We start from the raw sequence: 16,025 nt of genomic DNA on the forward strand, positions 1-16,025 counted from the left end.
CCAAATTCTGATCATAGTAGAGGGAAAGGAACTGTAACTCTGACGCCCATGGCCTGGCTGCCGGGCACCGAGGGATAGAGTAAACCGATGACTTACAAGCATTCAGCACAAGGCGAGAGTATGATACAAATGTAGTCAGAATTTCAAGTTCCAGAGGCACCAACACATCAGGATTAGCCAGAAACAGAAGGACGGCGTCATCATATAACAAGATAATATCACAGACCCCTCAGACCACCGGAAGCCCTCCGGGATCTTGTCGGCCCTTACCCAGACCACTAGGGGTTCTATTACCAAAGCGAAGATGAAGGTCAGAGGCGAGAGTGGGCAGCCCTGGAGGGTGCCCCGCTCAACAGGAAAATAATCCAACGCCACCTCTCCAATCCTTACCCCGGCTACTAGCCAGTAGTTGTTTTGCTTTTTTAATGCCTAACCACCCGTACAGATAAACGGCTTTACATACAGTTGAAATTTGAACTCTATATTGATCATTTCTCGCAGATGGTGATCATGACCAAGTCCACTGTGAAAGATAACAACACTGGCAAAAGATTCGTGCATAAATCTCTTTTAGGGTAAAGATCCATCATAAGAAAGGCACAGGAACACATTCATACCATGGTTAAAACTGTATCTATTAATCCGCATATTGCATCAAGAGTACAGCAGCGACATCGATCATACAAGACAAAGCTTTAAAAATGTGTTTAACACTTGCTGTACAGTGTCATGGAAGTGAAGGGCACAGGGCTCTTTCAAGAATGACTCACCATTACTGCTGTTGTCATCCACTAATACAATCTCCTTCAGCAGATGAGGAGGCGTCCGGTCAATGGCAGAATGAATGGATCGCAGAATCACTGAGAGAGCTTCGTTGACGAATATGAAGACGACACTGACCTGAGGAAGATTTTCTGGATATGTGAGGTTTTTGCATCTAGAAAAAAAAGAAAAAAGGGGCAAATGTGATTTGTTATCTGCAGAATGAAGGACATTTAAAGAAGTGTTCCCGCCATGATACAGTCTTAGAATAATTTCGATTTATCACCTTTACCTCAGCAGCGAACTTTGTAGGTGGTCATTTACCCCTGATTCAAGTGAGTTTTCCAACCCATCTTTTGGTGACTGGTTACATTTTATTAGCTGGGCACTAATGTGAGGCAGATGGAAATAGGTACAAATTCCTGTCCCATGTGATGGGAGGTAAAACAGAGCGTTCAATCCATTCCCCAAGCATCCACGTCGCTTTTCCCGGCGATAGTCAGTGGAAATAAGACCCCTTGGCAGAGTAGAGAAGTTTTAATCTGGGCAGTTTTTGCCTTGTTTCTACGAGCACTGTGAAATTAGAAGGTGTGATCATTTGCATCCGGAAAAACCTCAAGAAAATGAGTCCTGTCCGCCTCAGCAGAGCGAGGGCGGTGTTTGACACACAGCCATTCTGTAATGGTGACTTACAGCCTAGTACTACTGTAAGACACAATAGGCAAATAGGTCAAGGTGCCTGTTAGACCTGACGCCCTTGGGTTGTAGTCCCCGAAACATTTTGCTTTCACCCCACCTGTTATGCTGGTTTCGTTTTAGTTGGCTTTAGGACTTTATCACTGCTTACCTGTGCAAAACTGCTTGTGCTCTCCCCCTAAAAGATTTACTTGTAAGTTCCTTGTAAAGGATACTACATGTAGCCAAGGCCTGTAAATGTAATGCTACTAGTAGACTTGCAGCACTCAATGTGCCACCCGCTAAAGTAACCTTCAGAAACGTGTCTTAAACTGCCATTTTCCACCTGGCAAAATAAACCTTTTGCCAGGCCTAAACCTTCCTTTATAATACATATAGGTCCCTCTAAGGTATGCCCCAAATGCATATGGGGGAGGGGAATGTATTTAAAAAGCAGGGCATGTGCACTTAAGTTGTACATGTCCTGGTAGGGAAAAACTCCCAAAGTCATATTTCACAATTGCAAGACCCATCTCTCACGTATAATGACATTGGATTATCTCAATTACACTTAATAAGTGATAGCCAGTGCTGGCTCCTCCACTAAGGCGGAGGAGCGTTGCCCCACAACTGCAAAGCAGTGAAAGAAATAACAAATAAAATGATAATACCTCAAGGTTATTATCATTGTATTTGTTCCTACTGTGCAGCTTTGCAGGGCAGGAGGGCAGCTCTGCTCTCAGAGCAGAGGAGGATTGGTTTGCCCACTCCAAGTGCGCAATGACAGTTTGACCGGCCCTCTCGGGCCAGCCAAACAGTCATACGCACTTCGCATGTCCTCCTTGCAGGCTGCATTACAGCCTTCATGGAGAACATGCCCAGGTCCCTATTCCCTGGCTGAGTGCCGATCCACAGCACTCAGGCCAATCACAACGCTGCACCGCAGCGTTGTGATTGGCTTAGGGGAGGGAGCCAGACTGCTTCCTGTTCCGGCCCTGGACAGACTGAGATGATGTGGGAGAGAGAGGGAGAGCGGCGAGGAGGTACTTTTTTTCTTTACATCCCCCCACTCTCAATGCGACCCCTGATCTGTGTCGACCGCTACTGGTGATAACTTAAGTTTGGAAGCAGATAGGAAAATCAATTGTAATTTAAAATCCTCTTTAAGGATAATGTCAGATTTTAAGTGGCAATTCTGAAAATGCCACTTTTAGAAAGTTGTCAGTCTCTTGTCCTAACCATTGGACTGTCTGCCAGTATTTTGGGTCACATTACTGTGAATGCTTCTGCTGCTGGGTATTGTGTATTCCTTTCCGACAGTGACACAAAGAGGACTAGGTATGGACAGGATGGGGCATCCTGCCGGGATGGTTGGGGTGGAGCTGTACCCAGCCCCACTTACATTTATAAGGACTTGGCCTCTTGCACGCACAAAGGAACCTGATACTAATCTTTTGCCACCTAAGACTTCTTGGAGCCTTGACTGGGAAAGGAAAGCACTTTCCACAAGTAGGTGTGGGGGTAGTATAGGGAATCACTCCTACAAACACTGGCATCAGGTATAACTATTGGATCATCCGAGCCACTAATCAGACCACTTCTGGACCTGTGGAAGACTCAGAAGATGGACTGCTACACTGCTGCTAGAAGGACTGCCGTGCTGCTCAGAGGAAGGAAGACTGGACCTCCAGGATCACATGAGTACCTGCAAGGGCAAGCCGGCTGGCCTCGAGTTGGACTACAAGGACACAAGCTCCAGAGACCTGTTATGCATCTGCCCAGCTGACAAGACCCAAATGGACCTTCCTGTGGCCTGCTGTTGGCCACTGCTTGAGTGAGTCCTGATCCTCAAGAGGTGCCCTCCAGGTCGTGGACCCTTGATTGGCATCAGAGTGTACTCCTTCTGGTCCAACTAAGGATCCCCTCAAAACCGATGCAGTGTGACACAAAGCAATGCAGGACGTTGCATCTCATCACCTCACAGCAAAGGATCAGCGGCTTCATCAGTACCAACGAGGCATGATGCAGCTTGGTGCAGCACCTCACATCGCAGCACCTCACAGCTCCTGATCAGCCACCTCATTAGAAGTGAGGCATCACAATGCAACTTGACGCAGGACCTCGCATTGCAGCACCTCGCAGCTCCTGATCGAGGGCCTCATCGGAACCAATGCATCACAACTTAGCAAGACACAGGACCTCGTGTCTCAGCCCAAGTACAACTAGATACTGGCCCACACTCCATCGCGGCCGACCTGAACTTGTGAGGTTGTCCCGGTCTGGCCCGACAGATAACCACAGTAGGCACGTTGTGCTTTTTGACACTACTTTGACTTAAAACCTTTAAATTGCATATCTCCAATTCTACTGATTGGATTTTATTTGTTTTGTTGTCATTTTATTTATTAAAATGTACACTATGTTTCTAAATTGGTTTCAGATTTTGCTTATGTTGTGTTTTGACTTTATTTCCATTTGTGTGCTGTATAAATACTCTACACTTTGCCTCTAAGGTAAGCCTGACTGCTTTGTGTGAAGCTACTAGAGGGTTAAGCACAGGTTAATTTAGAGACTTTTGTGATTCACCATGATTCACCTTGACAAGGATTGTTTTCATTATTTGAGTGGGGCGTCCAACCTCTCAATTAATAACCCAATTTCTTAGGGCATTCTAAGCAACTTCAATAACTCAACACTTAGGGCGGGCAAAGTAATATCCCTTGGCCTGGAGGAGGAATTAACATCTGCCAGGCCGTAACTACTCCATTTGCCAAATTTAGAAATGACCACCAAGCTGGCTGCCATTTCTCATACTTTGGCAGGAATCGCCATCGGGGTGGTTCCTGCCAGTGCTTTCTAAAGTTTGGTGCATTACATGACAGAGACATCCGGCAAAACTATTTTGCTTTTATTTTCATAAGGAAAATCTCTTTCATAACTGACTTGTTTCGAAAATCCTTCACAGAACTAGAAGGGTCCAATTGGGACCACGAACTTCTGAGGGCTCACAAATATCTTCTACAATTAAAACGAACAGACCAGGGAGCAGCAACTGGTGGCACAAAACCCAGGGTAATACCAGTCTTTTCTGGAAACTTTCTTTTAAGACAAGCAGTGTATGAGAAGGTGCATCCAGACTCTAAATGAAGTGTGGAAGGTCACTCTTTTTTGTTAGACCAGACTTCTGCCACGTGACTGTGGAAAGACGATGGAGACTACGTCAGCTAATGAAGCCATGTCAAGATAAAGGGCGTAGGCTTATTTGATGAACCCGGCAAGGCTTAAGATTAAACACAAAGGCAGGGTTTGAGTGTTCACATCTGAGGTTAAGGCTAAAGAATATTTGGAGATTATCTGATCTGATGTGAATGGTGCGGTGCTCCAGTTGGGTGTGGGGGAAAGTGTAGCACAAATGTGCTTGACTATAAGTAAGGATTTATAACACTGGAGGGGTCTCTTTAGAGACTGTTTTCAATTGTATATTTCATTTTCACTAAGTAAGAGCTTTTCTTTTCTCCTCTCTTTTTCTGGTTTTTAATAGACGCACTAGGTTTGAAATTGATGGCTCCCGGAAGACTGGGGGCACACAAACCATCATACAGACCAGATTAGGTCAGAATGCTTCAAGTGGGAGGAGGGTGGGCTGAGGGAAGTGGGGAACATGGAGAAGGAGTGATAGAGCGGCTCAAGGTGGGAGAAGAGATGGTAAAAGGAAGTAACTGGAAAGGTGTGAATCATACTAAGGGTGAAGAACACAAATTCATGGGGCATACACAATTAAAGGCCTATTGCGAAGCAGTAAGGACCGGGATGAATGTGGGAAGTATGACGGCATCATGCACATGATGGCACGACTAAGGAAAATACGTATATGTAATGTTAATGTCTGTGGTCTGAACAATCAGTCTAAAAGGGTTACAGTAGCAGCTGGGTTGAGAAGCCTAGGTCCAGACAATGTGTGCATGCATGAATAACATATTGAGAGGACTAGAAAGTATCTACTTGAAACTCTGGGTTATGTGCTGTTAGTTAATAGTACACAGGCAACCACTATAAAGGGGCTGGCAATTCTAGCACGAAAGGGGTTATGTGGTGTTAAACACAAACTTGCTGGCAAATTGGGGAGATGGGCATTGCTGGAATGTAAGGCGGCTGGTTCAGGTTTTACTATTTTCAGAGGTCCAATGACCTCCACTCCTGTCTCGAGGAAGTTTCCAAGTGGATGGGTATGTCACATTTAAAACTTAACGGTGAGAAAACCGAGCTCATGATTCTTGGTAATCCTTTAAGCTTCAAATCAAGCACTATGTGGCCAGCGTGCATGGGCCCGGTGCAGGCCCCAAAAACCGAGATAAAGAGCCTGGGAATCTGGTTAGACCAGAACCTCACCTTCAAAGCTCAAGCTAGGAAGTCTGCTGCTACATGCTATGGCCTGCTCAAAATGGCCCGCAAAGTGCCTCCCCTCCTACTCTTTCAAGCAAAAAAACTGCTAGTCCAAACACTAATACTCTCAAGAATAGATTATGGCAACGCTCTATATTTAGGCACCCCAAACTCAGTGGTCACAAAACTTCAGACTATACAAAATTGTGCAGCTAGATTGCTGATGGGAGTCCCCAATCGCTGTTCAGCAAAGCCCGCGCTACACTCCCTCCATTGGCTTCCGGTGCAGGAGAGAATTAGCTTTAAGGCCCTCTCCGTTGTCCATAAGTCCCTTCAAGGGAACGGGCCACCGATTGATTCAGCCATGATTCACCCCTATAGGGCAAACAAAAAATTGCGCTCTGACGAGCTCCATCTAGTAGTGGTCCCCAGGATCAAGAAAGCCAGAATGGAGGTCGGCTTTTTTCGTATAATGCCGCCACGCTCTGGAACACTCTACCGCTGTATCTTCGCAGGGAATCTAACCATCTTGCAATCCGAAAAAAGCTAAAGACCTTGCTCTTTCCTTAGGGTTCTTTTTCGTCTAATTACTGCTCAGCGCTGGGATGCTCCCAGGGAGCCATGCGCTATACAAATGCCATTTCATTCATTCATTCATTTATGGCTCTAATCAGGATGAGCCAGTGCTACTGGAGCATCTGATAGTTGAGTTGGCCTCATGGCCTACCCCACTCATTGTTCGTGGGGACTTGAATATACATAGGGACTGCACCCTTCAGCACAGTATAAGGGGAAGAAGCCTAGGGTTTTCAGGGCATTGCAGCAGCTTAACAGGGATCATGGACTTTAGGACGTCTGGGGCAGTCTGAGGGTACCTGATCCAGGGTATAAGAAATTTGCGCAACTGGATTATTTTATGATCTCAGCAGGGTTAATCAAAGGGTTAATGAGAGATATTTGCATCGAGACACACCCAATGATATTTTCAGATCATAACCCCCTGGTTATTGAGCTCCACATGGCAGACTCAGGCTTGGTCCTTTGACAGGGTGCTGCTATTTAACTTGGATTATGTAGAACACATGAATAAATGGCAGGCAAATTTGTGGAGACCAGTAGAGGAAGTGCATCACTAAGGGTAGTATGGGATGCACTGAAAGCAGGAATACAGGGGAGATACTCTCAGCTGTGGTTTACATATTCAGGAGACTCTGGTTCACGAGATGGGGGCACTGTATAAGGACTTGAGTGTATTGGAAGCCCGGTTGGTTGCAATAGTAGCAGTAAGGTGGAGGTTCAGGAGGTCCTTCGAAAGATTTCAGTGGTCAAAGCAAGCATTAACAACGCTTGCCTAGCAAAGACAGCAGAGAAATATCATATTCGGAGGGCAGAAAGTTATGAGTATAATTAGAGCGTAGGCAGGCTTTTGGTGTTGTGCATGTGACAGAAAGAGGTGCACAGTGACATTCATTTAATAAAGGATAAGAAAGGGCGGGAGGTTGGCACCCCTAAAGCTGTTTTTAGATGTGGTCAAGGAATTTTATGAAGATCTGTATATAGCAAAGGAGCCAGCTATCAAGGTAGACGTTGAGCAGTATTTAGAGTTAGATTTAGTAAAGGGACAAGGACTCAACCAGCTGGAGAGGGAGGCCTTTGATGCCCCAATCCCTGCAGTAGAAATTAAGTTGGCACTTGGCCCTGGGAAAAACCATTAGAATTTCAGGGCCTTCTATCCAATACTGGCAAGGGACCGATATTTTTAATAAGGCCAAGAGAAGACGTATGGCCCCTGACTCTTGAACAACTACTAATATAGTGGTGTTTAAAAAGAAGGAAAAATCGCCACTGGACCCAGGCTCATATATCTCTAATACATAGTATTTCAAAGATATACTCTAAGGTCCTTGCAGTGTGGTTGGGCAAGGTTATTGCCCACATGGTATCTCCTTGGCAGCATGGTTTCATCCCAGGGAGGGTAACAACAGATCGTGTCAAGAGGGCAATCAGCCTAATGGATGCAGCTGGGACTATCGGGTATCGCATGGCTATAATCCTGATTGACACCGAAAAAGGCATTTGATCAGGTGGCATGGGATTTTCTATGGGAGGTGCTTAGAAAGAAATAGAATTGAACCCGGTTTAATAACTGCGATAAAGGTATTTCATCTTAATCCAATGGCAAGACTCCAAATGATGGGAAGGGTAACAGGTGGGCTCAGGATAACAAGGGGGAGGAGACAGGGTTGCATATGCTTACCCTTTCTTTTTACGGTATCTATTGATCCTCTGATCAATATGCTAGAGAAGAATGATTCAATCAATCTTGTTGGGATAAACCAAATTAAGATGAAGATACTGGCTTATGCTGATGATGTAGCATTAGTAACATCTAATCTTGCAAGGGCTGTAAAGGAGTTAGAAAAAGAAACAGCAATTTTTTGGGGAATAACAGGATATCACCTGAACAAGAAAGTGTAAGACTCAAATAATAGTTAATAATGAGATACAAATGGCCGATAGATGGATAGTAGAAAGTGTGACATATCTAGGTGTAATGATTACACCTAGAGTAGAGGAGACTGTTGATCTTAATCTCTCCCCGGTAATTATAATAAGCCAGAGGGATCTCAGGCGGATTAATAATACGCATTACTTTGATAGGACGGTGTTGTGTCATCAAAATGCTGTTATTTCAGACGATTCTGTATTTTGTTAGGGCAGTTCCACTGGAAGTTGAGAAATGTTGATTTAAGTAACTAGAAGTGATTTGTAGCAGCTCCATCTGGGAGTATAGAAGGGCGAGGAGAGCATTTAAATATCTCACACTCCCCTGGGCTAGAGGAGGATGAGCAGTGCCTATCTTTAGATATTATTAATATTGGACATCAATCCTTCAGCATATGGGGATTTTAATTGTGGGTAGACAAACTAAGGCTTTAAGATCTAATGAACTGTCCTCTATTTATGAGATATCTCTAGGATGCTGAAGGTAAATGATGCTTCCGAGGGAATGTCGAGCCTGAGAAGAATTTTACAAAAGTAAAATTAAAGGTATTAAAGATGGCATATAGAATCTGTGCACAGGTACTGGAGAACTTGAATATCAAGCGGTATAATTACTATTCTCCCCTCTGGCATTCACCATTATTTGCAGAGGTATTTTATGATAACGGTGGCCTTGTGTGGGGGAAAGTAGAGGTGGAGAAGCTAGGGGATCTATTTGGACAGGGCCAGATGGATTCATTTGAGGAGCTACAAGCTAGATGTGGACTGGCAAAGCATAGATTTTTAAAGCACCTTCATATAAGGGATTTTTTGTTGAAAATAGACAAGGAGGACGTTTCGACCAAATGCGTAATGTTACTGGAGCTCCTGGGCCATCCTGGGAGGGGTACGATCAGGCAGATTTACAGAGCTTTGAGTAACTTGATTCCTGATGACTTGGACCAGCAAGAGGATAGATGGGGGAGGAAAATGGGTATCAAAAGGTCTAGTTTCAGGGATTCATGGGAAATGGGAAGGCAAGTGTTGCTGTCAACAGGCTTGAAGACCCAACATTTCAAGACATTGCGAGCAGGGGAAAAAGGCCAGACATTAGCTGCCGTCGGAGTGGCAGCTACGAGACAGATTTAACACGTATGTTTTACAGCTGTGGAAAGCTGGTGAACTACTAGAAAGGCATTAGTCAGTATTTGGGCTCAGCCCTTAATATGCAGGTTACCGCTACACCACAGTTAATGTTATTTGGCATTGATAATAGTGCTTGCAAGACAAAAAGTGGCTGTAATTTATTTTTGTGGCTAGGGCGGTCACCCGCATATGCATCGATACGGCTTGGTTTAATGCAGATGCCCCCACTTTTCATCCGTGATTAGCAAGATTGCTCTTGATGTACCATCTGAAGGGCAACTTATAGCGATGTAAGCGACACAGAGTGAGATACCGGGGTTTCGATTGCTGAATGGATTGCCAAGATGAATACAATTTGGGGGAGTGGTGTCAAAAAGCCGCTATACAAAAGATATGAATGCAGAAACTACATTTCCCTATAGATTATGTGTGTCAGGATGCCAGCAAATGTATGAGTTAATGGCAGCATTGATTGGGCAGCTGAGACTGTACTGCATGATAAAAGATGTGTTGATAAACTGATGAAGTTACAACTTATGTAATGAATTGATAGTATTAGATGATTGTTGTATGTTGCTTCTTTAAGAAAAAGAAAAGTAAATTAAAAAGAAAATCCCCAAAGCAGGATTTTCTTTATGAATATTAATAAAAATGACCCCTCTCTTGCCACATGGTGAGGCAGGCATTTAACAGTTGTCACTGCCCCTTACCACCAGGGTTTTCCTGGTGGTGGTGGGCAGTGAAAACTGACCTGTATGTCTGCCCATCTAAATTAGGATAGACGACATAGAGGTCATCCTATGACAGCTCTTACTCGGTCAGGCTATCTTAGGGGTGTAACCTTAGCAGAGACTGAGTAGTCTCTGCCATAGTTACACCTGTGGTCGGTCCACATTTAAACCTGGCGGGCAGGCCATCATCTTGGAGGTAAGGATACTCCATCACAGTGGACCTTAACCCTGGCCACAGCCCATAAGTTATCATCATTATCTAGCTAGAGATGTTTGAGGAACTTCGATTTTCGATCACGATCGAATTGACCCGCCATTTTGTAACCCGCCGCCATTTTGTGTTGCCATCACTCAGGCAGCACGGCGAACGAAGTCTATTCTGCCTTTCCCGTAGCTTGGTGTCAGAATACGTCCTCGGCCTTGTTTGCGAAGCTGGTGTTTGGACTAGCCGAGTACACTAATCCGTGTCTGGCTTTCCTAATCCCTGTTCCAACCATCTGTAGGCTCACACTATTCTTTCCTGATCATATCTTATCGACTGGCCTTCACTGTCTCCTGCTAGCATTCTCTTGTGTCATGCCTGTCCTCCAATACACACAAACGTATCTCACCACATGCAAGTCAGTTGTATTCTGTTAATGTATTAGTTCGGGGGTGGGATGACAAACACAGTTGGAGGAGAGGACTCTTCGAGTCATCTGACCTTTTTGTTTTCGAACCTTTCTTACTGGTTCCGCTTTGTTTTCCACTTACCCTATTGGCTCTTTTCTTCTTTGCTTGGGGCGTGTGTTTTGTTAATAATTCTATATTGTATAGTATTTAATCAGATGCGCCACAGAGTGAAGTGGCAGTCTCCTGAGAACCTACTTTGTGTACTTCTAGGATAACTGTACTAGCTGCAGCTAAATAAATCCAATCTTCTAACGCCGACAGAGTGTCCCGTGTCTCTGTGTAACGAAGCAGGTGAACCCAGAAGACGGAGGGCGTACCCTGTGCTGCCAGGTCCAAAAGGTTCTGGTTCTTCAATTGGCACCCAACGCGGGGCGGCTTCAGTGGTACCGGTTCTGCTCGAAGGTCGTGAGGAACCTCGCAAGAAAATTCCGGAGGGTTCGTGAGCCATACTAAGCGACCCCTGTATATCAAAAGTGGTCTGAAGGTCTTTTGCAGCGTGGTTACTCCTTCCTGGCGGCTACTGGCAACCGCTGCCCTGACTGCTGCCCTGCTTTGGCCCATTCCTTTAGTGATGTATGGTAAAGCGAGACGATAGACGGGCCTCTGTTGGTGGAAGAAGACGTTCTTAGTTAAGTTAATTTTTTTCGTGGGTCGCGCCCACAAATCTTGGTTCTTTGTTTGATGTCCTTAGGTTACTTAGATTTAGTTTTTGCAAAGACTAAAGCCGAGGGTAAGTGCATTTGTGCTGCGTAAACTGAGTTTTACTCCCTTGAAGTTTGTGAACAGTCCAGAGACATTGTGAAATGCCTGGTCTGACTAAGTTTGGAAGAATTTGTTGTCTTGGTTGTAATAGGGACTCCCGACTTGAGGACTCTTGTCCGATTCCTTCGGTCGGAACTCCCACATATGAGCTCTATTCAAAACATGGTATCGGCCCCATTGCCTTTAACGAGACATGGACTCGATACACGAAGAAAGATGGTATTCTTAAATGGCCAGAAAACGGTAGTTTTGATCCTGATGTGCTAGATAATTTAGAGACAGTTTTGTTCAAAAGAAAAGCCCGGCCGGCAATGTTTGACTCTCTCCGCCTTTGGCGTAAGGAAGCCAAACAGAAAGAAATTAAACAAGCAAAACGAGATAAGAAAGCACAGGGTATGACAATTATACAAGCTGCCCAACAGTTCAAGAATGATGAAATTGACAATGCGACTGAAATCTCAGAAAGACAACATCGTATGGCGATAGATAAATGCTATCCTGTGTTGCCTGTTTCTCCTTCTGATAATAAGAAAGATATAGAAGAAGATCCCCTAATGTCTCATTTATTAAGGTTGCCTCCGCCTTATGCGCAAAATACCAATGTGCCTCAGCCATTACAGCCTGCTCAGATGCTGGTAGTACCTCCGCCGGTTCCGGCTCTTCAGCATTTGCCTCCTCCAGTACTACCGCCCTTGCCGGTTTCACCATTAGTCTCAACTTCTCAACCTTTATCTCCTGATCTTAGCTCTCCTTTGCCTTCTGCTCCTCCTGTAATTTCTAGTTCTCCTCTTTATAATTCTCCTAATATTCTGTCTCCAGTTCTGATGTCTAATTCACCATCTATGCGTAAGCGTCTCACAGATTGTGTTACTAGTATTTTGTCTCCTTTCTTTGGAGCTCTTAATGCGTCTCCGGCTTTTGCTCGAAGACAATCACGTAGTCAATTCCCAGATTTCGAGGAACGAGAGAAGCTAGATTCTCTTGCACGAAGATGGATCAAGAAGGGTCCACAATATAGTGTGTCTGATATTATGCCTACCTTTTTGCAATGGAATGCACCTACACAAAGGTATGTTTTTAATGTAATGTGCGATATTCTCATTAAAGAATGGGAAGATGTGAGTTCGAGTCCGATCTCACAAGATTTATTAGATGTCCAAGCCGATTTTGAAAAAGGACTCATTGTAGGTTCCAGAGTTGAGGAAGCTGTAAGAACACTCATCTCTAATACAACCTTATTGTTTTCTCAGATTTTTCTTGATTCTGATCCGTCGGTCAAACTGACATCGAAAAATTACCCTATGAGAGAAGTTCCTCCAATATGGAAGGAAGAAGTTGCAGCCGCAGGTGCTAATCCAGCTATTCCAGCTCACTTCCAGCGTATATGGGTACATGTACCATGGAAGAGATCTGAAGTTTTGGCCCTTAAGCAGACTTTACCAGATCCTCGTAAGAATCCTGCAGGTTATTACAAAGAATTATCACAGACAATCGATGCTTGTATTATCAATCTGGCAGATATTGATATGCTAATGGGTAATGTAGTCCCACAGACAATATGGGCTAAGATTCGTAGACAGGATCACGCACAGGAACTGGGTGCTACTTGGGATGTCATAGCCGATACAGATAGAGACCAAGTGGGTGGTGCAAAGCCTGACGCTTTGATCACGGAGCTTCCTGGTAGGATCATTACGCTAATGAAAACTATGATGCCTGCTTTGAGAGTGAATTGGGATAAGCTAGCAGCATGTAAACAAAAGAAAGATGAAAGTGTCTCTGATTTCTTTACTCGCTTCGAGGAGACATTTATTGATCATAGTGGTCAAGATATGGCCACCGAAGGTGGACAGCGATTATTTGTGGACAAATTTGTATTCAATTTGCTTCCCGAGCTGTCACACAAACTAAAGGATTCAGAAAGTTCTTGGGCTGTTTCTTCTTCTGCCCAGATATTGGCTACTGCACAATATTACGAGAATAGAGACAAAGAAGAAAAAGAAAAGCAAGAGAAGAAAACGAAAGATTTAAAAACGAAGGTTCTCTTGCAGCAAGCTTATCCGCCACGTTATGTTCAGCCTCAAACTCAACAGCCACCGCAGTTTCAGAGATTGTATCAGAAACCTGAGCCATACATTCCGCGACCTTTGTTAGGTCCTAATCAATGTGCCTATTGTAGAGAGGAAGGTCATTTTAAGAGCAGTTGTCTGATTTTATTGCAGCGCAATGGAGCATCATCTGCTCCACGAGGTCGTGCTGGCCTCCAGTCAGCAAACAGAGGTAGAGGTCGAGGTATGTTAACTCAAGAACAGCGTGCCCTTCCTTCTCCTAATTCCATAAAATACTTTGATCAGCAGAATGTGAGATCCACTCAGTATTATAATGAGGACCATTATGTTGAAGGCGAGAATGAGAGTCTTCATGCCAACTAGGACAGCCATGGACAAAGTAGAGGAGTTGTGCCGATCCCAGTAGATCAAAATGGCCCTTATGTTAACGTCACTACAATGGGTGTATCAGAGCCATTTCTTCTAGATACTGGAGCAATGAGAAGTTCTATTATTCATTCTAAACTCCCTGGGGCACATTTGTCTGGCTTAACGAATGTTTCTGTAGGATTTTCTGGCGCCCCTGTTCGCAATCCGATTTCTTGTCCTTTGCCAATTTCAGTTGGTCCTTATGACTTGGAAGCTTCACTTTTGTTAACGAATGGTTGTGGTGAAAATCTGTTGGGTCTAGACCTATTGAAAAGGATGCATGCTACCATATATTATTCTCCTTCAGGCGTACATCTCACTCTAGGTCAGAAGTTGATCTCCCCAATGTATCTGTCTAAAGATCAGTTTCCTCCTGAGTTGCTTTCTCTTCCGACAGCACTTTGGGCCACGGGTCCGAATGATGTGGGTTGTCTTGAGACACCGCCTTATGTTGTTACTCTTAAGCCCAATGTTGAATTACCACGCATGTTAAATCAATGAGGACATTGTTCCCTGTTGGCGGTGAAACAAAAATAGCGATCACCTGCTCAACACAAGTAGAAAGAGAAGAGAGAGTGTAGAGGGGCGGAGAGGGGGGGTAGAAGGGAGATGAAAAGAGGCAGAGAGAAATTTCCCCAGTCTCAAGTCTCAATCCCGAAGGGGAGGACTCTATGTAGCCTCTAGTTAGCCCTCACACACCCCAAGGGATGTCTTGCTTCATCATTGGGCTTGTTGTTGCTCCTCGTCGGGCCGGCGCTGCAATGCCCGACGGTCCCCCGAAGGGTCTCTTTATCGGAGGTCTTTTAAAGAGAAAAGCCGTAAGGTGAATGCGGGTATGTGGGCAAAAAAACAATGAGGGTGGATCCGAGAGGTAAGTGATTGCGTGCGTGCAGGGTGTGTGGAATAAAAATGCCTAGGGGTGTCCAAAAAGTAAGTTTTAATATTATGGAGCCTTTGGCAAAGTAAAAAGACCAAAAGGTCGCAGGGTCACTAATAAGCGCAAGGTGCTAATGTGACTTTAATAAAGAGTCGACATGTTTCACGCCTTAAATGCCCAAGCGGGTCAGTGGCGTTTCATCAGGACCAAATAAGAGTGAGAGGTTGTGCACGGTGAAGACGAGGGTGCCAGAGATTGGAAGGGTAACCCACGTCTTGAGAAGGTAAAGAGAGGTACGGGGCTGCGGGGTACAGTGACCTAGTCAGCAAAGACAGAAAGAGCGTACCAAGCTAGTGTAACCTGTGGGGGAAATAAACGGGAAGGGAAAAGGGGAGGAGAAGGGGAAGGTAGGGGTTTGGAAGGAAGGGGAATAGAGGGAGGGGGGAGGGGTGACAGACACACATGAATGGTTTAGACAGAACTGGTACATAAAATCAGTTACAGTTTAACGCGAGAACACAGCGAGGGACTGTCTGTGACCCCGAATACCATTCGCATAGTAGTTGTGCGGTCACCCCAGTGACCATGTCAGCAGGAACATACACAGATAACGTCTCAGACGTCCAGTATCGGTGTCAGACACACTTTACTAACTCGATGGTGGAGTGTTGCCCATGGGTTGTAGGGCGGTGTAAGACGGAGACCAGACATGTTAAAAAATATATATATCTCGACATACATGCTAGAATCGAGGAAAACAATTGTGAAGTGGCATTAATAATGCCAGAATGAGCGGCACGTAGTGCGTGAGCAATGAGTGAACATAGCCAGTGATAATCTATAGAAATGGAACAGTATAAACAGACCACAGAGCAAGGTAACGGACCCACTGAACTATAGGGTAGTCAGACACGCAAGAAAAAGAGCCCGTAATAACCATAGGGACACACTTTTGGAAACGAGAACCAAGACACCCAGTGAGTCCATCACACGCGTGACCACTTTTACACCCCAGTCCAACAAAATCAAACAAATCATAAAACGGAATTGGAAGAT

General features: G+C 44.7%; 1 protein-coding gene across 2 annotated transcripts in view; it reads right to left on the reverse strand.

The window, feature by feature from the left end:
* The window catches only part of GALNT18 (polypeptide N-acetylgalactosaminyltransferase 18), a 1,553,208-nt gene that overhangs the window by 828,416 nt on the left and 708,767 nt on the right, over window positions 1-16,025 (reverse strand). For both annotated transcript variants that reach the window (XM_085648186.1, XM_085648187.1), the window contains exon 3: window positions 771-937. In XM_085648186.1, the coding sequence (XP_085504312.1) occupies window positions 771-937 (167 nt within the window). The remainder of the gene's footprint in view (window positions 1-770; window positions 938-16,025) is intronic.

The sequence above is a fragment of the Triturus cristatus genome, chromosome 3_2, assembly GCF_964204655.1.
Source record: "Triturus cristatus chromosome 3_2, aTriCri1.1, whole genome shotgun sequence".
Classification (NCBI taxonomy): Eukaryota; Metazoa; Chordata; class Amphibia; order Caudata; family Salamandridae; genus Triturus; species Triturus cristatus.